General features: G+C 50.7%; 2 protein-coding genes across 3 annotated transcripts; one reads left to right on the plus strand and one right to left on the minus strand.

Annotated features, from left to right (window-relative positions):
- The first annotated feature begins 858 nt into the window (after nucleotides 1–858).
- On the plus strand, nucleotides 859–8,812 carry ITGB2 (integrin subunit beta 2). 2 transcript variants are annotated; one of them, XM_062506604.1, is made up of 15 exons: nucleotides 859–943; nucleotides 1,246–1,334; nucleotides 1,639–1,822; nucleotides 2,029–2,199; nucleotides 2,409–2,650; nucleotides 2,984–3,139; nucleotides 3,962–4,057; nucleotides 4,182–4,271; nucleotides 4,450–4,590; nucleotides 4,847–5,031; nucleotides 5,712–5,956; nucleotides 6,629–6,848; nucleotides 6,997–7,211; nucleotides 7,324–7,490; nucleotides 7,769–8,812. In XM_062506604.1, exons 1-15 carry the CDS (start codon nucleotides 859–861, stop codon nucleotides 7,829–7,831), a joined length of 2,349 nt encoding a protein of 782 aa, XP_062362588.1. In that variant the 3' UTR covers nucleotides 7,832–8,812. The 2 variants fall into 2 exon arrangements, with proteins under 2 accessions (XP_062362588.1, XP_062362589.1); XM_062506605.1 differs by having other exon boundaries at nucleotides 880–943; nucleotides 6,629–6,851; nucleotides 6,988–7,211.
- Nucleotides 8,813–9,660: 848 nt separating this feature from the next.
- KMO (kynurenine 3-monooxygenase) lies at nucleotides 9,661–19,445 on the minus strand. The gene is made up of 15 exons (XM_062506635.1): nucleotides 19,392–19,445; nucleotides 18,214–18,283; nucleotides 16,428–16,525; nucleotides 15,483–15,572; nucleotides 15,233–15,281; nucleotides 14,555–14,642; nucleotides 13,573–13,738; nucleotides 12,992–13,063; nucleotides 11,706–11,827; nucleotides 11,120–11,267; nucleotides 10,641–10,698; nucleotides 10,447–10,529; nucleotides 10,157–10,258; nucleotides 10,013–10,072; nucleotides 9,661–9,828 (listed from the first exon to the last, which is right to left on the minus strand). Exons 1-15 carry the CDS (start codon nucleotides 19,443–19,445, stop codon nucleotides 9,661–9,663), a joined length of 1,428 nt encoding a protein of 475 aa, XP_062362619.1.
- Nucleotides 19,446–20,670: the final 1,225 nt, after the last annotated feature.

A 20,670-nucleotide genomic window follows, 5' to 3' on the forward strand; every position in this document is an offset into this window, starting at 1 on the left:
GGATGGTCTTGTGCAGATGTGGCAGAATTCCCAGGCCACGTTACCCTGAGGGTTTGGCTGTATGACCAAGTGCCTCTTGTTGACTGTGCAGCAGTGTGGTGTTGGCTGTGGAGCTCTGCCAGGGGGACTAGATCCAGGGCAAGGTGGGCTTCCAGATGTCCCCAGCCATAATCAGTGATGGCCACTACCCTTAGAGTCCTGCCCCATCTCAAAATCTATACCACAGCTGGGCACCAAACCTGACTGTGCAAACATTGCCCACTGACCTACCTAGACCTTCTCTCTGCCCTTGGGAGGAGACCAGACATCCTTTCAAGGCTGACCAGTGTCATCCTCAGCTGGTGTGGTGCTTGCAGAGGCTGATGAGCTGAGAAGGCACACCCTGATGCCTCAGAAGGGGATCTGAGCAGCCCTAATGTACTAACCTGCCTTAGTGTCTTCATGTTTTCTCATTTTTCTCATTTCCACATCACTCTGAGCTATTGTTTTGGCAAGTTCACAGGAAGGGTGATGTCAGGAGCCAAGGAGTGGTTCTTTTCTTACTCAGGGCAGCTATCAGAGTTATTTTGAAACTGATGACCTGGTTCCCGTATGCTGTGTCTAATATTGCTAAAAAGGGCAATGTCTGTTGTTCCTTTGTGATTTCTTACTCTTTTTCTTCTTCTGACAAATTCCTCTTTTCAGACTTCCCCATGTTCATCTGTGTTGCAAGGCAATTAGACTGTCAGGGTTTGCTCCAGGGCTTTACTGGGGAAAGGTGTGACACATGACAGTGTTAACGAATGTGATCTCGGCACAGGTTGCCCAGAGAAACTGTGGCTACCCCATCCCTGGGGTGTATCTCAGGTGGTCACAAGAATGCTTTTTGTCCTGCAGAAAATGCCTCGTGACTGCTGCCTCCACCTGCCAGCAGTGACCTGGGTGCTGCTGCTAGTGACAACAGGTGAGCCCAACCTGCCTTCCTCCCACAGGCAGTGAAAGAATGGGGGGATCTGAAATGCTGCCCAACAGCAGTGGGAACACAGCATTGACAAATGTGCCAAGGCCATGTCCTTACACTTCCTGGGATCTGGACTTAACACGAGCCAGCCCAGCTGCAGGACAGCAAGGCAGCTGAAAACCCTTCCAGGTCCCCAGCATCGGTTTGAGAGGCAGGGCATGCTTAGGCCACCATGGGTGCCTGGTGTTGGGTGTCTGAACACCCCCAACTGCCCCACCACACCAGCTGTCTTTTTGTCTTTCCAGCCTTTGCCATGGAGTGCCCCAAGATCAAGGTGGGCATTTGCAAGGACTGCATTCGGTCTGGTCCTGGCTGTGCCTGGTGCAAGAAGCTGGTAGGTTCCATGTAAGCCTGTCTAGTTGTCAGCCCCCAGCAGTCAGCTAACAGGCATCAAGACAGTCACCCTTCCTGCCTGGCTCTGCCCGACTTCATTGTGGGAGTGTTTCATGTCCCGCATGGAGGATGGGGCCAGGAGGGACCCAACAGCCATGACATTTCTCCATCAATACACATCAAAGGTTTTCTTTTCTCCATCAATTCCCTGGAGACCTGGTTTGGGGGCCAGGTCATCTTGTAAGATACCTGTTCACCTCCTGCTCCTCTGATTATTTTTTTCCTTCTGGTGTTGTCACACACAGAATTTCACCAAAGCTGGTGAGCCAGACTCCATCCGCTGTGACACCGTGGAGCAGCTGAAGCAGAGGGGATGCCCTGATAGTGAGACTGTGTTTCCACTAAATGACATTGAAAAAACACGGGACCACCCCTTAGACAGCAAGACACAGCTGACTCCACAAGAGGTGCACCTGAAGCTGAGGATAGGTATGCTCTGTCTGACATTCCCAAAACCCTTCTTCTTGTGGTCTGCCAACAATGCCCTTCCACTCATCCCCAGACTCACCTGGCACACAGCAACACGTGTGCAGCCGCCTGCATTTCTACCTGTTTTCGTCCAAGAGAGAGGAGGGGTGGGTGATGGCACAAGCTGGTACAACATGGCAGCTGATCCCACCATCCCTGTCCCTCAGGCCAGCCTGCTGTGTTTGAGGTGAAGTTTCGCCGTGCCATGGGGTATCCCATTGACCTCTACTACCTTATGGACCTCTCCTACTCCATGCTGGATGACCTGGAGAACGTGAAGAAGCTGGGAGGGGAGCTGCTCAGGGCGCTGGAGAGCACCACCCCTTCTCGGCGCATCGGTGAGCCTGTCTTTGGTCTGGCACATCTGTGTGCTGCTGGGAAGAGCTGCAGGGCTGGAGGGGGATGCAGGAAGTGGACAGCAGATGTCCTCTGCCGGGCTGAAGAGTGTGGCATGGCAAGGGACATGGGCATGTACGCTGGGGCCAGCAGATTGTCCTTGCCCTGTGCCCTGTGCCCTGCCCCTGAAACTGTAGTCTGGCTCTCCTAGGGTTTGGCTCCTTTGTGGACAAGACAGTGCTGCCTTTTGTGAACACACACCCTGAGAAGCTGAAGAACCCCTGCCCCAACAAGGACAAGAAGTGCCAGCCTCCCTTCGCCTTCAAGCACATTCTGTCACTGACTGACAACGCCAAGCAGTTCGAGAATGAAGTGGGGAAGCAGTTCATCTCCGGGAACCTGGATGCCCCGGAGGGGGGGCTGGATGCCATGATGCAGGCAGCAGTGTGCGGGGTGAGTCCTGCACCTGCCCTGCTGCCAGCAACTGTGCTCGGGCAGGAGGGCTGCTGCCCATGCACACGGGTGGCTCTGCCCCATTCCAGGTGGGCTCTGCAAGCCCATCCTGCCTAAATTCTGATCTGGCAGCAGGACAGGTCACTCCGCAGAGTACAAGAGAGCATCTTACCCCAGAGCCTCCTAACCCTGATCTCCCTTAACCCACATTCCTTGTGGCCCTGCCCCAAGCTGTGGCTGACACAGGACTTTGGAAAGGGGCACGTTCCACTGGCACTGTCCTGCCAGCCCTGCTCAGGGACAGGGGCCACTCTCTCTCTGTGCCACTTGCAGGACCTGATTGGGTGGCGCAATGTGACCCGCTTGCTGGTGTTTGCTACTGATGATGGCTTCCACTTTGCTGGGGATGGCAAGCTTGCGGGCATCCTGACCCCCAATGATGGCCAGTGCCACTTGGAGGACAACATGTACAAAAGGAGCAATGAGTTTGTAAGTACTTGTGGGCTTTTCAGCATCTCCAACACCCCCCTCCTCCCCCACCTCACTCGCCTGAAATGGGTTAGTTGCACTATTTAATTAGTGATTTGTTTTTATTTTTTTTTTTTTTTTTTGGCTTCACTTAGAGTCAGGATTAAAACATGAAGGAGATGGATTTCTCGTTTGGACTTGGTTGTTTATTAAATTTTATCTATAGAGAATTTGCAACACTTAGCTATCAAGCAGAAAGTGAGAAAATGGAGGTGTATTTATCTAGTTACAAGATCTTTTAAAGGCTAACTATCCAATTAAAAGATAACATCTATATTATTTATACTTTTAACCCAATAACCAAACACCTGTGACCTGCACTGTGGCACTAACTATCCAATCCAAAAACTACCACCTGAAGTCATGAAGAAGAAACAAGAAGGAAGAAAGAGACAACGCTTAAGAATGTGTCCCACACCTATTACTATATTCTAAAATCCTAAATTCAAAACCTTTCACCATGTGTAATTACACACTTCTATTCTAATTACACACTGGTGATTCTAACTTTATTACTCAAATCTTGAAGCCTTCTCCAAGGCCTCAAGTCAAAAGCAGTGTTCTTTTGAGGGTCAGTGTCAGAAAACACAGAAAGTTCAAAACTCCCAGGCTTCAGGGCTCCAGCACTCCCCCAGCAGAAAAGACTGTGTCATGTAAAACAGCCTGGTATAGAGACCAAAACATCACCTTGATCACCATAAGTTGTGCTGCCATATCTGAAGTGTCTACTGTTCTGCTGGTGGGGGAGCTTGTGCCGAGTGTGCTATCCCTCTCCCCATCCAGGACTACCCATCTGTTGGCCAGCTGGTCCAGAAACTTGCCGAAAACAACATTCAGCCCATTTTTGCTGTCACCAGTAGGGTGGTGGATGTTTACAAGGTGAGACTATATCAGATGGCCCAGGTGCCTCCATCCCCTCTGCAGGAGGACAGACACAGCTGTGTGTCTCCTGCTCTGCTGCCACATGGTAGGAAGTGCTCACCTCTTTGCTCTCCACTGGCAGAAACTCAGTGAAATGATCCCAAAGTCGGCGGTGGGAGAGCTGAATGAGGACTCCAGCAACATCATTGAACTCATCCAAGTGGCCTACAATGTAAGTGCTGGAGTTCCCACCTCTCCAATGACATTACCTGCATTTCCAGAACCACCCCAGGCAGCTGAGATCCTGACCTATGGTGCTCTATGGCTCTTTTTCCTGACCTGCAACCCCATACCCTCTTGGTTCAGTCTCCTCTTGGACTGATGGCCCTTTCTCCACCATTTTCCCAAAGAACCTCTCCTCGCGGATCATCTTGGACCATTCCACCTTGCTGGACACTCTGAATGTCAAATATGACTCCAAATGCAAAAATGACAAGGACTCCGTGGATGATGCAAGAGGCCAGTGTGACAATGTCAAGATCAATGATGAGGTATGCTCTCCTGTACCTGAACACCCCACAGCTTGCACAGTTTCCGTTGCCCATCCTGTTCAATGACAGGAAACCTGCCTGCTCTTCCAGGCTTTCTGTTTATATTAACTTAATGCCCAGAGTGTCCAAAATGCTCTGTGATGTGGGAGATCCTCCCATATCCTTGTTCTGGATGTGCATGTCCTCAGACTAGGGCCAATACCACACTCTGACAGCTGGGTGTCTTGCCCTTCCCTGTCCTACTCTGCATTTCTAGGTCACCTTCAAAGTGAAGGTCACAGCCAAGGAGTGCATTTCAAACTATTCCTTCACCATCCGGCCACTGGGCTTCACAGACACCCTCACTGTCCATGTAGCCAGCATCTGTGACTGCCACTGCAACGACCAGCCCAACCCAGCTGCTTGCAGTGGGCAAGGCATCACTGAGTGTGGGATCTGCAGGTATGTGCTGTCCACACAAAACACGATTTCAAATGCTGCCAGAGCTGGGGAATTGCTGGGAGAGGGATGTTGGGCCAAGCCAGAGCTAGGCTATGTAGCTTTGCATGATTTGTTTTGTCCAGAGAGGTGGATTAATGCATTCCCTGTGGAGCTGTCCCTTATGTTCACGGAGGCAGGGGACACAATGAGGTGGCTCTTCTGTTAGTGGAGGTTATGCTGTTTTCCTGAGGGCCTCAACCCATCCATCCCAGTATCAAATCATCCACCAATATACCCACTGAGCAGACACAGATTCCTGTAGAAATCTCTCAAAATCCCATTTCTTGGCTGTAGTTCACATAGGTCTTTTAGTGTAATTATCGCTTCATGGCCTCTCTGTGACAAGGAGAGGAAAAGACTGTGTTTCCTCAGGAAATACTCACATCTCCTTGGCAAAGGCTTGGGAATTATAAATATAACAATAACTTCTGGACATTTTTTCGGTTGTGTCAGTATGACTGCTGGAAAAGCAGCATTTCTGGGGTTTGCTCCCAGTCAGCCACCCTGCTGCAGCATGAGTTAGCACCAACATGCTGTCATTGGTCTTTGGTGAGGCTGTCCCAGACTTGCTCCACTTTTGCAGAGGTCTGGGCATGCCCCACGGCCACTGACCCGAGCTTGCCCCTCTCCTCTGGCGGCAGCTGCAATTCAAGATACACAGGGAAGAACTGCGAGTGTGACACCAAAGGGAAGAGCAGCAAGGAGCTGGAGCACAGCTGCCGGAGGGACAACAGCTCGCTGATCTGCTCGGGGCAGGGGGACTGCGTGTGCGGGCGCTGTGCCTGCCACACCAGTGACACCCCTGGCAAGTACATCTATGGCACCTACTGTGAGTGTGACAACATGAACTGCGAGTTCTTCAATGGCTCCCTCTGCGGCGGCCCAGGTGATGCACCCGCGACAGCTTCTCCTGCTTGGGAGAATTAAATGCCCGGGGAGATGAGGCCTTTTTCTGCTATAACCCCAGTGGGAGGGTTTGGGGCTGCTGGGTCCCACCACACCAGCCTGGAGGATATCCCTGAGCATCCCACAGAGTGATACTGTGAGGACAGGGTGGGTGATGTTCTCCTGGGACCTCCTTGAGCATCCCACAGAGTGATACTGTGAGGACAGGGTGGGTGATGTTCTCCTGGGACCTCCTTGAGCATCCCACAGAGTGATACTGTGAGGACAGGGTGGGTGATGTTCTCCTGGGACCTCCTTGAGCATCCCACAGAGTGATACTGTGAGGACAGGGTGGGTGATGTTCTCCTGGGACCTCCTTGAGCGTCCCACAGAGTGATGTGGTGAGGACAGGGTGGGTGATGTTCTCCTGGGACCTCCTTGAGCGTGCCACAGAGTGATGTGGTGAGGACAGGGTGGGTGATGTTCTCCTGGGACCTCCTTGAGCGTCCCACAGAGTGATACTGTGAGGACAGGGTGGGTGATGTTCTCCTGGGACCTCCTTGAGCGTCCCACAGAGTGATATTGTGGGGACAGGGTGGGTGATGCTCTCCAAGCACGGGCAGAGGGAGGGTTGCCTGGCTGGCTGCAGGATCTGAAGGATTCTCCTCTGCAGCACGAGGGCAGTGTGACTGCGGGGCGTGCAGGTGCCTGCCTGGGTACGAGGGCAGCGCCTGCCAGTGCCAGCAATCGACAGAGGGCTGCAGCCTCAACAGCCGGAGTGTGTGCAGCCTCCGTGGGACCTGCCACTGCAACCGCTGCCAGTGCCAGGCAGGGTACCAGCCCCCCTTCTGCCAGGAGTGCCCGGGCTGCCCTTCCCCCTGCGGCAAATACATGTGAGTGATGTGCACACGCAGGGCACGGGGCAGCGGGGATCCCCAGCATCTGGCCCTGCCTGTGCTTGGGCAGAGCCCAGCTGTAGCCAAAGCCAGGTAAGGGGGTTTCTGGCCCTGCAGATGTGGGCTGAGGCTGCTTGTTTTGCAGCTCCTGTGTGGAGTGCAAGTTCTTCAACAGTGGCCCCTTTGAGAAGAACTGTTCCCAGGCCTGTCCCAACATCCATCTGCGCATGAACTCAACAGAGGAGAGCACGAATGATAGAAAATGCAGGGAAAAGGATTCCCAGAACTGCTGGATGTCCTTCCATATGGTCCAGGAGGATGGCCAGGATATGTACACCATCATCGTTAATCCGGATAGAGGTATCCCATCCCAGCTCCTCCTGCCCTGTCACAGGCAGGCTGCCAGCCCTGCCATGGTAGCCTCGCTGCTTTGCCAGGGGCTGCAGCCTGACACAATCTGTTTGTCCCATAGAATGCCCAGAGCCCCCCAATGTCCCCCTGATTGTGGGCGGCACCGTGGCTGGCGTGTTCCTCATTGGCGTCCTGGTCCTGGTCATCTGGAGGCTCTTGATGGAGCTGCTGGACCGTCGGGAATATCGCCGGTTTGAGAAGGAGAAGACCAAAGCCAAGTGGAATGATGTAAGAGAGCCTATCTGGGGCTCAGTGGGGTGTTCTGGGCTGCTCAGATCCACTGGGGAGGGGAAAATAGGAGGGGACATCCTTTCCAGAGGCAGCCATGTAGACCTGAGCCCTCCCCACTGCTCGTTCTTCAGCCCAGCTGGATTTTGCCATTTAGGGCCCTAAATATCCTATGGACTCTTCTTCCAGTGCTGTCTGTGTTGTTGGCATTTGGATGGGTGGGATGGGTAATGCTCTGCTGGAAATCCAACACAAGCCTCTCACTTCTCTCCCTCCAGGCTGATAATCCCCTCTTCAAGAGTGCCACCACCACTGTCGTCAATCCCAGGTTCAATGACTGAGGCAGTACCTGGCAGCACTGAGAGACACTGTTAAATATGTAAATGCCAAGCTAAGGAAAGCTCAGACTAAGGAAATCTTAAACTAAGGCTCCCGCCCCTTCTTCTTTGTCCTTATGGTTTCGTCCCTTCTTCAAAGAGGCCCCCATCATGTCAGGTGCAGGCTGAGGGACTGCACCCATGCCAATCTCCTGACCCACTGCTTGAGGTTTGTGTTAGTGGAGCTGGTAGAGGGGACCACCACAGGAATATACAGTGGCTCCTGTCCCATCTCCTGATGCTAACTTTGCTTTCTGGCAGCAGTCTTGGACACTGAGCCCCAAGGCCAGCTGAGAGCACAGAGTGCTTCCAGCTTTGATTTTGAGCTGGGATTTCAAAACTGCCCTCTCTCTTCTGCTCCGGTAGGATCTGCCTCCAGGCTGCTCCATGCCTTCCCCTGCTGCATCGGTCTCCACAGCTATGCCATGTTTTTCAGAGAACTCAGTGCTGAGTTGGACATAAAGGGTCCAAGCAACTGCTCTAGAGGCTACAGTGATGTGATAGGCCCTAAAGGATAGTGAGCACCTCTACCTTGTGATGAAGAGCAGCTGGAAAAGATGCACTGGATCTTTTTCCCAAAGCACCAACTGCTTCCTGACATCGCTCCCTGCTCAGACCTACCTTAGACAAGGTTCTGCCTGGGCTTCTGCATGCTTAGCTTATCTCTTCCTGCACAGTCAGGAGCCACTGTTGGATCTATGAAACTTCATCTACAATCTATGAGCACCTGGAAAATGCAGGCTGGACTTCAGCCATAGCTTCTTCCACCCCCTGGGGCATGATGTCCCTGCTTTGTGACTGTGTCAGACATACAGGAGCCAGCTGTGCAAAACACCTGGCAGTACCCAGAATATCTCCAGCTCAGCACTTATCCCAACCACACACAGCAGCCAGTTGCTCTTACCTTGTGGGTCATTCCTGTGAAACAGTGGTGCAGTTCCTTATTTGCTTTAAGTTTGGGATTAATTTGCATAGAGTTGTTTTATGTTGCATCTTTATTTGCTCTCTGAAGATTAATGTGAATAAAGATTAATATATAAGGTAAACACGTCTGTCCTGCTAAGAATTAGGTGTAAGGGCAGCAGGTAAAGTGTTCATTGGAGAAACTACAGTCACACCTTGTCATTGCTGCCATCTTCCATATGTACAGTGCTTGGGAAAGATCCCAGCTAGAGAAGCAAACTGTTTTACACATTTTTCATCTATACCCTGAATGGTGCTCCCTTGTGAGCCAAAACTGACTCAGTGAATAGTGCACAGCAGTTCTCATCCACATCAGATCGGGGTGAATTTGGGCCATTTTATTGTTCTTAAGCAGTGACTGTGAGGGTCTTGGGCAAGGTAAGAAGGAAAGTGTGTCTGATAATCCTCCTAGTACTATCCCAGGCTGCAGCTATTTTTGGCTTCAGGACCCTCAAAATGTTAGCTTGTTTTTGCTAAGAGCAGCAGTCTGCAGGCTGGGACATGCCATCAGGTCATAGAATCACAGGATTATTAAGGTTGGGGAAAAAAACTCTAAGATCATTAATCATCTAACCATTAACCCATCACTGCCAGGTCCAACACTAAACCGTAATCTCTAAGTGCCACATCTACACACCACATGCCTTGAGACCAGGCTGCCAAGGTGTGAGGCTTTCTGGACACTGCATGACAGTGGGAGAGGGAGAGAGGCCAAACTGCTTCCAAGGGGCTACAGGAGCTTCCAAACCACATCCCTAGAGAAACAAAAATCACCCAGCTGAGCCAACAGTCTGTGCCTTTGTTTTCATTACAAGGAACTCCCCATACATTTAAACCACTTGTATACCAAAGGTAAGATTTCCAATATTCTTCAGAGAGTGGGACCAGCCCCAAAAGTCTTCCAAGCAGAAGTTCAAGTTCCGTGCCAGACGCTTTATCAGCAGGTAGGTGCCACCCAGTCCTGCTGCCCCCACAACAAAGAGCCCTCTATTAATTACCTGCAAGCACAAAGAGAAACCCCAACATCATCAGAGGCTGGCCCCTACCCTGCACCACCAAGCAAAGCCATCACAGCTGGCAGTATCCCAACACCAAAGCTGCCCCCACAGCTGAGCTGTGCTGGGGTACAGGATGCTCCCAAGACTCATGGCATGGGGAGGATGGGCACCACCCTTGGCCAACCTTTGTCTGCCATTTCCAGCGTTGAAGGGCCTCGTGGTAGCGAATTCTGGTGAAGGTCACCTGGGAGGGGTTGCAGGAGAATGTCACCACCCCAAAGCCAGGCAGGAGGAGCTCACAGAAGTGGGGGATGACCCACTGGCTTACCATGGTGTACAGTGGGACAATGGTGGAAGGCATGAGGGCATGGAGAAAGTTGTCTACACGCTTCCGGAAAATGAACCACGTTGAATTAACGTGCTCACGCATCTGCAACAGAGCAACACTCACCCCTTTGCAATGAGTTTTGTCAGAGTTCTCCTGTGCTTTGCTACCTCTCCCACTGTCCTGGAGGTGGGGTCTCCTCAGCCTCAGTGGGGATGCCTGCTGCATGCACCTTGAGAGCAGCACAGTGTGCATGGCCCATGGAACCACAGGTCTGTGTGGGGCTCACCTACCTCTATGTAATTGTACATGGCTAAATCCGAGATGGCGTGGTCATCTGGCACCCTCAGCCTGGAGAACTCAGGGAGGCAGGCACCTGGGAGAAGAAAGCAACAGTTCACAGGCAGCTCCCTGCAGGGCATCCAGCTGCCCTGAGGTGCAGAGGGATGTGCCTCTGCTCTCACACGTCCCCAGCCACCTCACTTACCTAGGTCATCGTGGAACTGGTCCATTAGTTCATCAAAGACCAGACAATCTTCAAAGCCCTGGGAGGAATATTAGAGGGTTATGGGGCATAAATGACCCATAGATTCAGGAGAAGTGCTCTCATGGATGTTTAGCTAAGGTAGCTCTTTAGTCCTACTGACCACTGCTTCAGAGCAGGAGTCTTACTCCAGGACCCTCTGACAGGGGTCTTGAGAGAAACTGGGGGGATTGCCTTTCCCAGCTGCCTGGACCCCCCTCCCATATTTATAGTCCTCTGTTCCATGGGAAGGTGGCATCATCACCCTGTCCCCCATCCTTCCCAGGAGGACATCCTGAAGGGAGCTCGACCCCTGCCCGTGCAGAGGACATCAGGCTGTGGGACAGGCAACCCCACAGAGTTAAACACTAAAACCAGGTGTTTGTGCCTGTGTGAAAGGAGTGGAATCCCCACCAAGAGGGACAGGCCAGCCATGAACTTACTGCATTCATGCCCTGCCCATAGAAGGGCACAACAGCGTGCGCAGCATCTCCCATCAGCAGGCACCGGGAGGAGAGGTGGTAGGAAGAGCACTTCACAGAGATCATGGCCTGGGCTGGCAGCAAAAAGTAATCGTGCTTCAGCTCTTGCCTTCAGGTAAAACAACAGATTTTGTTGTGTGGGACCACCAGAGAGAAGAGCAAGCTGTGCCATGTCCAAGCTCAGGAAGCCAGGCCACAGGCACTGTCAGCTTTGGTATGCAAACCCCAAGCCTGTGCACTAGGCTGTTTGTGCTGGGAAAAATGTGGAAGTCAGCTTCCCCCCTGTGGATGAGATATTTTGTCTGCAGGTTTTAAGTTCTGCACACAACTTGATCAGATCCTCTTACTGTGGGCGGATGTTGGTCAATATAGGAAGGACATACAAGAGAATATCTGAGTTTCTCAGTTAATATGAAAATGAGAAAATTCATTTTAGAAGGAAAGGAGACTGCCTAACACGGCTGAGACTTAATATCATCCAATAAAAAGCCCATCCCATAATAGATAAATGTGTTGATGAGTGAAAAGGGGAGATGGGAACACTTACTCTCCGATGAGGGGAATGGCATCTGGGAAGTAGGTCTGGAAAAAACCCAGCACTTGCTCGCCTGTTGTCAGCTTCTCAAATTCCTCAAAGGGCATGAAGAGCGTGCAGGTGAAGGACTTGTCCTGCCAGCCAGCAAAGAAGGTCAGTAAGAAGCCCAGACAGCAGAGAGAACACATGGCACCTGAAGCAGCAGCTCAGTGCCCAGCCTGCCAGCCTGGCAATGACAGTGACCCAGTGGAAGAGCAAGGGACAAATGTCCGGCCACCCCTTCCTCATGGTGGGCACAGGGGAGGCAGAGACTGTCTGTGACTGGCCAGCATGGGTCAGTGCTGGTGCTGCTGGTGTGTAATTGATAACATCCAGCTGCAGAGTGCTGGTTTGTGGGATCTGGTTGGACTCAGGTGTGTGGGCAGAGAGAGGTGCCACAGGTACCTGCTCAGCACTGCGAGATGGGACTGGCTCTGAGCACCCTGTCCTGCACGCCCTTGGGCTGTGGTCAGCCTGGCTGTCCCTCCTGGGTGTCCCCCCTGGCTGGGTGTCCCCCCTGGCTGGCTGTCCCTCCTGGCTGGGTGTCCCTCCTGGCTCCTTCTCTGGACATGTGCCAGTATGTGCCCTGGTGGCCAAGAAGGCCAGTGGCACCTGGCTTACATGAGAAACAGTGTGGCCAGCAGGACCAGGGCAGTGATTCTTCCCCTGTACTCAGCACTGGTGAGGCCACACCTCGAGTGCTGTGTCCAGTTCTGGGCCATTCAATTTAGGAAGGACATTGTCCAGAGAAGGACAACAGAGCTGGTGAAGGATGAGGGAGTTGGGGGGTGTTTAGCCTTGGGGAAAAGGAGGCTCAGTGGAGACCTGACCACTCTCTATGACACTCTGACAGGGGGATGGAGCCAGGTGGAGGTTGGGCTCTGCTCCCACAGAACAAGGGACAAAACAAGAGAACACAGTCTTAAGCTGCAGGAGGAGGTTAAGACTGGACATCAGGAAGAATTTCTTCACAGAAAAGGTGATTAGACATTGGAATGGGCTGCCCAGGGAGATGGTGGAGTCACTGTCCCAAGGTTTTTAAGGAAAGACTGCATGTGGCACTCAGTGCCATGGTCTGGTTTACAAGGTGGTACTGGGGCATAGGTTGGACTCTGTGGTCTTTTCCAATCTAGAGGTCTTTTCCAATCCAATTGATTTTGTGTTTGGGTTATTCTGTGACTCCTGACCCTCCCAATCCCTGCCATTACAGCTGTTCATCCCCACCAGCCCCATCCTGTGCCCCAAGAGAGCATTAGCACCATGTTGGGCAGTGCAATCATCATGAAGGTGTTTCTTGGCCAGATATGGAGGTAGTTTGGTTCCATGGCAAACTGAAAGAGAAAGAAAATTGCCTTGTATCCTTGACCTGCCCTGCTCAGCTCCCCCAGCCCAGGCTCTGGCTCCCCTCCACACCAGCACAACAGCTCCCATGGGAAGACACAACCACTGCAGGGCCCCTTTCTGACCCCTGATGCTTCAGGGAGACACAGAGCAAGGGAAAGAGGAAAGGGTAAGAAATATGGGCAAAAATTGGATGCTTTGCAATTGCTGATGTCCCTGCAGATGTGTTCCCATACCTCCAGGACCTCTCAGAGCCAGAGTTAATCCCACCACTCCAGGACAGGCTCTCTAGGATTTTTGCATGCAGGTACCAACATTTGCCCCACTTTTGGAAGAGGAAGAGATCCATGCCTTCTCTTTGGAAAGGTTTAGACCCCTTGCCCGAACCCCAGGTGAGAAATTAATTCTTCCAAAGCTGGTATGGCAGAGCAGCAGTGAGAAGGGGGTGGGATATCCAACCTGTGAAGGTTGTAGCAGCCCCTGGGCCAGGCACACTCACATCTCCATCCTTGGGAGGGATGGTCAGCTCCATGTAGCCATGAGGAATGTACTCGTGGCTGTAGTTAAAGCGTGTTTGCCTCATGAACTGTTTCCTCACTGTTGAGAAGGCTCCATCACACCCCACAATGAGATCATAGGTCGCTTCCAAGGTCTGCTGGTCAGCTCTGAAAGAAAGACAGTACCTTGGATCAATCTGATCTTTGAAGTCCCTTCCCACCCTAACCACATTATTCTGTGGTTAATCTTCCTGTTACTCCAGGCAGCTCAGCACCACTGCGCCCAGAGGATCTGCCTTTTGCAAAATAATTATTTGTTAATAATCTTCTAGGGTGAGGGAAGATCAGCTCTCACTGCCTGGGAAGCATGGCAGTAGGATAAATAATTACCCTGTAGATTATCAAGCACAACTCTGTCAGGTCTACTCAGCAATGCAGTAGGCACCTTTGGGATAATGCTGCTGTTTTGCAGGGCCCGCAGCACCTGCCAGGAGGGATGGGGGGGGGTAGGACCAGAACTTCTGTGAAAGACTGTGAAACAAGATCATGGAACCACAGAATGGTTTGGGTTTGAAGGGACCTTAAAGCTCAGCCCGTTCCATGGGCAGAGACACAACACCAGGGTGCTCAGAGCTTTATCCAGCCTGGCCTGGAACACTTCCAGGGATGGGGCATCACCAGTTCTCCACCCTCCCTGATGAGCAGTCTGTCCCTGAAGCCACTGCTGTGGATACTGGTACATTTATCCCCTGCACAGACCAGGAAATGGGTGCCTGCTGCCAGGCTGGGGTTTAGTGAGTTGCTAAAACCTTTCTCAGTCTCCCCATGAATGCTGCCTTGATGTCTCTTCTCCAAAGCTGGCACAAGATTTTACCTGCACAGTGGTTTCAAAACTGAGATTGCTCAATTGTTTGAGGTTTTATGAATGATTAAGCAGAAAATAACTGACCACAGTGCTTGATCCCACACTTGTCCAGGAATTACCTTTTTATGGATAATGTCCCCAGCTCTGCATTGCACCCGAGGAGCTTGTGTCCAAAGAACAGTTTAGTGTTGGAGTACTTCTCAGCAGCTGTGAAAAGAAAGGACAACTAAATGTAGAGGGGTTTACTGCGACCACAAAAAATATTTCCAAGAGATCCCTAAATTATAGGGATTTTTGCTGTTACAGCAAATAATTTGCTATGTTGTGTGAGGGCCAGCAGGCAGAGCACACTGGGACTGGCCAACTATGGTATAAACTACTTGAAAAAATGCAAGGAATCCTGCAAGGATTTTCTTCCCACAGTGACATGAGCCACTGACTGCTTTCCACCATCACTCCACTGAAGTTCAGGATGGGATGAGGTGCCTGCAGTCAGTGAGGAATTTGTATAAATTTGGTCTAGTCTGATTACATACTTGGCCATAGAGCTCCAATTTCTATTTGTCTCTGTACAAGCAGGGGTTATGGAAAATGCCACAAACCATGACAAAGCTGAGGAGATGTCTCCTATTTTAGCTGGGAAACATCACAGGTTTTCCTCTGCTAGTTCAGGTTTTTTACTTTCTGAGATCTGGCTAAGGGAGCTTGGGGCTTAAAGTCTTCTAGTCATGAGGCAAACCCTAAATCCCCAGCAAGAAGTGTGTTAGAAGAATTTGCAAACAGAAGTGACAACCCACCTGTCAGCAGCTCTTTGTTTAAGTTTGCTCTGTCCACAGAGAGGATGTACTGCAAGGCAAACAAATGGGGGTTCAGAAAGCTTTGCTGAAGGACACTCTGCATGGCCAGACAGAACACTCTCCCTTCCCAGTAATCCCCTTCCCCCATTCTCTCCAGCCTCTCCCACATCCATGAGCCCCACACTGTCCATGACACAGAGATACAAATGCTAGCAAAGACCTCTTGTGCTCTGCAAAGCAGCTCCAGTACCTGGTTCTTCTTCCCATAAGGGATAGAGTATTTTTTCCCTGAAGGTGTGTGTATCCTCCTTGCCCGCATGGGAATGCCCTTGGCCACAATCTGAAACAGAAGAGAACACAACCCACACTTCTGGCCACAACTGTGGGTTTTTAGTACAAGTTGCCAAGCATCATCCCCTCACCCAAGCACTGCACTAGAGGAAGAATGGAGGGCTCTTTCCTCACACATTTCCAAATCACCAGAGAAAACTTAAACAGGGCTGTCATGTCAATTTAATACTCAGTTTACTGAGATTACTTACAAGCTCATTCTCATAAAAATCAGAGGGAAATTGTTTTTGGGTAGAAGGGACATGAAAAATCCCAGAGTGCTGGACAGGGCAGGGGATGAAAGCCAAATTACATCCTGAGACTGGGATGTGTGTTGTCAAAGCCTGGGCTCCTCTGCAGGGATCCAGGAACCAGGAGATCCCACCACTGCCAACAGCTGGATGTTAAATGGTAGTCAGTGCCCTGCAGAGGAATGCTGGGCTCTCAGCCAAGCGTGCTGGGCAGAAGGCATTGTGGATGGATTTCAGGGGTCAGCCCAAAGATCAAGGTTTTCTGGGAAAATACAAATCTGGGCACGTCAGTGGGGAAAACAGCTGCCTTTACTGCATCCTGCTTTATTGCATCAGCTCTTCTGGGAGTCCATCTTCTCCTACATTGTTTACCCTCTTCTCCAGGAGGGAGGGGAGCACAGCAGGGAGGTAAACACTGAAAGGTGTTTGGTGTCCCAGGGAAGCACCCACTGCCAGGAGCAGATCCCAGCTGCCTGCAGTGGGGCAGATGCTGTGCTGTGAAGCAGGGGAGAGCCAGACTGCAGGCATGCAGTGGAAGAGGTCTGGCTGGGACAGGGCAGGAAAGGACAGGGCACAGGGACAGACCCCCCTGCTAACAGCATGTGCCTGGGTACCTGCTCCTCCATCCCCACTGCTCGCAGGGCTTGGCGGCCCCTGTGGGACAGGGCCAGGTTGATGCTCCTGCCACGGGCAAAGCTGGACACTCGGATATCTGCAGGGGAAGAGCAGCTGGTTATGGGGGCAATCATATCTCCATCACAGTGTGGGTTTCAGAAATCTGTCTATGCTCATAAACCGCTTGCAGAAAATCTGTCCCGCATTTGCTTGTTCCTCCCCGGCAATAAATTAGAAAAGGCAACAGTGGATTGTTAGAGATTAATACAAAAACATTAAATAATGCTTTGGTTTAGGTATAACATTTTCTCTTAAACTCTGCCTTACTAATTACTCTTCATAAGATGGTGCCTAAATGAATAATTGAGCTAGGATTTTGTAGGTTTTGCCAAACGAATTTAAATTGTCCACAGAGAACTTTGGAGGCTTTCTCTAAACACTTTTAAATCTGAATTAACAAAACATATAAAATATCAAAATTATAGATACATTCAATATGACTTGGTTGAAGAGCCTTTGGCACAGATTTGTCTGCTAATATCCCACTAGTAAGCTCTTGGATTTGCTGTGTGTCCTCTGTACTAACCTACCAAAGAACACACAAAGTATTAGGTAAAGAAAGTATTATGTACTTCTTCCTAATGTCCATTTGAGCCTGGTGAGGGGAATATCTCCCAAGCCCCCTGCAGCAACAGCAGGTCCAGCCAGGGGCAAATCCAGCCAGGATCCTCTGTGCCACCTCCAGCCTGGAAGGAGCAGCTGCAGCCAAGTGCTGCAAAGGGAATGCTGGATCCTGGCAGCACCCCACGTGCCAGAGGGTCCATTAACATTAAGAACCATTTCCCCTCTAAATGGAGAAGGCTGAGCAATGAATGCCTGCCGTGTTCTGCTGAGACCCACAGACTGATGCTTTTTGGGACATTGGCAGGTCACCTCTTCCATGGCTGGTCAGATGGAAATGTCTGGGCATTGGGCTGTTCCTCCTCTGAGTTGCCTCATTTAGACTCCCTGGGTTGTCTGGCCAGGGCATGGGGCAGAGCCTCCTCCTCCCAACATGTACATCAGTGTAAGCAATGGGCCAAAAACTGGAGTAGCACAGTAGCATCCATCCAGCTCAGAAGAAAGAGCAGTCAGAGGCTTTTTGAAGCTGTGGAGCTTCTGGCAGCTGTAATCTGTGCAGCAGAACTGCCTGTTCTGATGTCCATCAGGGCAGGAAGAGTTACCTTCAGTGACTGTTAGTTCCTTCCTGAGGAACTCAGTTACCTGCAGTGTCAGGCATGGCCCCTCCTTCCCTTCACTGCACACTTGGGTAATTTCACTTTCCATGGCATCATTCCCACCTGCCACTCTGCTTCCCACCTCTGCCCAGGTGTTTGTTTTTTTTTTTTGTCTGCCAGCTGACAGATACTGGAGATGAACAATTTCTCTGCCTTTGAGCCAGTGACTCGGCTCTAAATCCTAATTTCTCTTTTGTGGTGCCTTGTGGACCTGGAGGCTCCATCTCTCCTTCTGACCCAGCACTGTACTATAATGCTTCCTGCAGAGACCAGGCTTCACATGTTAGCATTTAAATCAGTGTATAAGCCAAGAATATAAAAAGGGCATCATTTTAGTAGCTAAAGAGTGGGTTCCCTCCACACAAGATGAACTTCAAATAAATGTTCCTCCCCACCACAGGAGCTAAGGGGGAGAGAGAAAAGAATAACCCCAAACTGCCACTCTCAGATTTCATTATTTTCTTAGAATTTCGGTGAGTTCACACAGTAATGATCAGGCTGACCTTACCTTCTCTGGCTTCATAAACATCAACATGGAAACCTCGTTTAGCAAAGAAACAGGCATTTAATGCACCCACCTACAAGACAAGGATCAGGAATAGTGGGTGAAGTATTTCAGAGCTCACTACTGAGATGCATCAAAGGAAAGAAGTGATCAGGGGATGCAGCTCAGCAGAAACAGGGAGGTTCTTTGACCAAGAACCTTAAAAGGTTTTTCACTGAAGAGCAGTCCTCTGGCGGCCCTGTGTGTTTGCAGAGTCTCCAAGACAAAAGCCACCCATCAAAACTATTTTTATAAAGTTATACCAAGCTCAGGCTTGTTTACACACAGCAACTGAGTGCAGCAGGGCTCACCTCTTCAGCCACAGACAGCAGGAGCTGGTGTAGGCAAGCTCCCAGCTCCTCTCTGGACTTTGTTTACCTTCCTCACTAGAATTCAGGGTGTAGCAGCATTCCCTTGGGAATACAGTGAGGGAGAACAGTACAAATACTGTTTGCAATTTAAATAAATTTTAAAATTTAATTTCCATTATGAATTGTTGTCAGAACTACAGCCTCTTCTGTCATCACTCTTTTCCAAGAAGCTAATGTCCAAAAAGTCAAGAGAGAGAGACGTAGGTGCTGCAATGCCCCTAGCTGTCATAGAATCACAGACTCACAGGATGGTTTGGGTTGGAAAGGATGCTAAAGACCATCTTGTTCCACCCCCTGCCATGGGCAGGGACACCTTCCACTAGACCAGGTTACTCAGAGCCCCATCCAGCCTGGCCTTTAGGGTCTCACACCTCTCTGCAAGGAGCAGTGGGTGAAAACCATTCCCAAACAAAAGTGGGCAGAGAAGGCATTTCCTCTCAGCTTGGCATTACCACTCTCAGTTCTTGCAAAGCATTTCACATTAGAGGTATGGTTACAGCCAAAATCACCCAAGGAACAGGGGAACCTGGCAGCCCAAACAAGGACTGTTATTTAGTGTTTATTTGGTGGGCACCACTGCTCCACCCACCCCCCAAACCCCTTCATCCCAGAGAAGGACAGGAGCCTCCCACAGCAGGAACTCAATCAACCCCTTCATCTGACAAAGGAATGATTTTAAGAAAAACATTCACCCCCACACTCAAGCAGTGTTTTTACAGCCCCAGCTCCCCAGAAAACACAATCACGCAGCTGCTAAATGGCATTTCCTACCAGACCACCACCAACAACAGCAACTCTTTTCCCTCGTGGGTCGCAGGGCTCCATGTATCTCAGCCCCTGGCTCTCAGATCCCTGCTCTGTCTCTGATCCCTCTGCTTCTCCCCAGTCCCACTGCTCTTGCCAGGAGTGAATGTGGGTGGCTGAGTCATGCCTGGGTTCTTCTCCCCCCAGTTCATATTAAAGTTTAACTCCCAGCCCAGAGGCTGTCAGGGACTCAGCCTGGCTGAGCCTGAGGTGTTGAGATGGCAGAAGGGTGTTATTTAGTCAGGCTCTATCCAAAGGCCTCTTTTGGAAATTACAGACCAATCCTGCAGTCTCCAAGGAATACACACAGAGCAGGAGGAGAACTTGCATTGGCCAGGCTTTTGCTGGTGCTTCACTGGGATGCAACTGCAGAGGCATTGGTGGGACAATGTGGAGTGACTTCTGGAGCCTCACAGACTCTCTCCTGAGGGTGGGATGTGAGCCACACTGCTTGCCCTGGAGCCTCACCCCATCCTTGAGGACATCTTTCATCCAAGGCAGCTGTCTGTGGCTCGGGCATTTTTGGGCTGTGATGCTTAGGACAGGCTCCATGCCTGCTCTGCAGAAGCTTCCCAGGACTTGGATGAGGCTGTGAGGAGATATCTCTGCAGGCATTATTTCACATGCCCATCCTTGGGAGGAAATGCTCTGCTGAGCCAATGCTGCCCACAGCAAGCATTGAGAAAGGGGGGAGCCAATTAGAGCCAACATACAATAATTAAACAGCAGACAGTGAAACTGCAGACACTCATATCACCCAGCACAATTTATTGCTAAACCTGCCAGCAGGTTTGGCTGAGGGAATTGTTAAGGTAGAGAAAGCCCTCTAAAGAATAGTCCCAGATGTTAACCCAGCACTGCCAAGCACACCAATAAGCTGTGACCCTAAAATGCCACATCTATTTGGCTGTCAAAAACCTGCAGGGATGGGGCAGGGCTCAAATGCTTCCCTGGGCAACCTCTGCCAATGTTTGTCAATGTTTTCAGTCAAGAATTTCTTCCTAAAATTCAATCTAAACTCCTGGGGCACAACTTGAGGCCATTTCCTCTCTCAGGTAGCTGTAAAAAATGAGAAGTTGTGAGAGCTATAAGAATCTCAAAGACGAAGAGCAGAGAGGGCAAAGAGCAAGGTAGGTTTTACATAGTAAATACATTATTCATTAACTGTTTTTGGAACACAGACAGCACACAATTAGCTTGCAGCAGTGACAATTACTATCTTCTCTTTGTTCCAAACAAAATTTAA

The sequence above is a fragment of the Cinclus cinclus genome, chromosome 21 (assembly GCF_963662255.1).
Source record: "Cinclus cinclus chromosome 21, bCinCin1.1, whole genome shotgun sequence".
NCBI lineage: Eukaryota > Metazoa > Chordata > Aves > Passeriformes > Cinclidae > Cinclus > Cinclus cinclus.

Excerpts from the sequence above, each read along its gene's own strand:
- ITGB2 (XM_062506604.1), top strand. The coding sequence starts at position 859 with ATGCTTTTTGTCCTGCAGAAAATGCCTCGTGACTGCTGCCTCCACCTG. Across the intron at positions 2,651-2,983 it reads TGCAGGCAGCAGTGTGCGGG|GACCTGATTGGGTGGCGCAA; the intron begins GTGAGTCCTGCA and ends TGCCACTTGCAG. Across the intron at positions 4,591-4,846 it reads ATGTCAAGATCAATGATGAG|GTCACCTTCAAAGTGAAGGT; the intron begins GTATGCTCTCCT and ends CTGCATTTCTAG.
- KMO (XM_062506635.1), bottom strand. The coding sequence starts at position 19,445 with ATGGAGCCCTGCGACCCACGAGGGAAAAGAGTTGCTGTTGTTGGTGGT. Across the intron at positions 13,064-13,572 it reads TCCCTCCCAAGGATGGAGAT|TTTGCCATGGAACCAAACTA; the intron begins GTGAGTGTGCCT and ends TTTCTCTTTCAG. Across the intron at positions 9,829-10,012 it reads GCTGGAAATGGCAGACAAAG|GTAATTAATAGAGGGCTCTT; the intron begins GTTGGCCAAGGG and ends TTGTGCTTGCAG.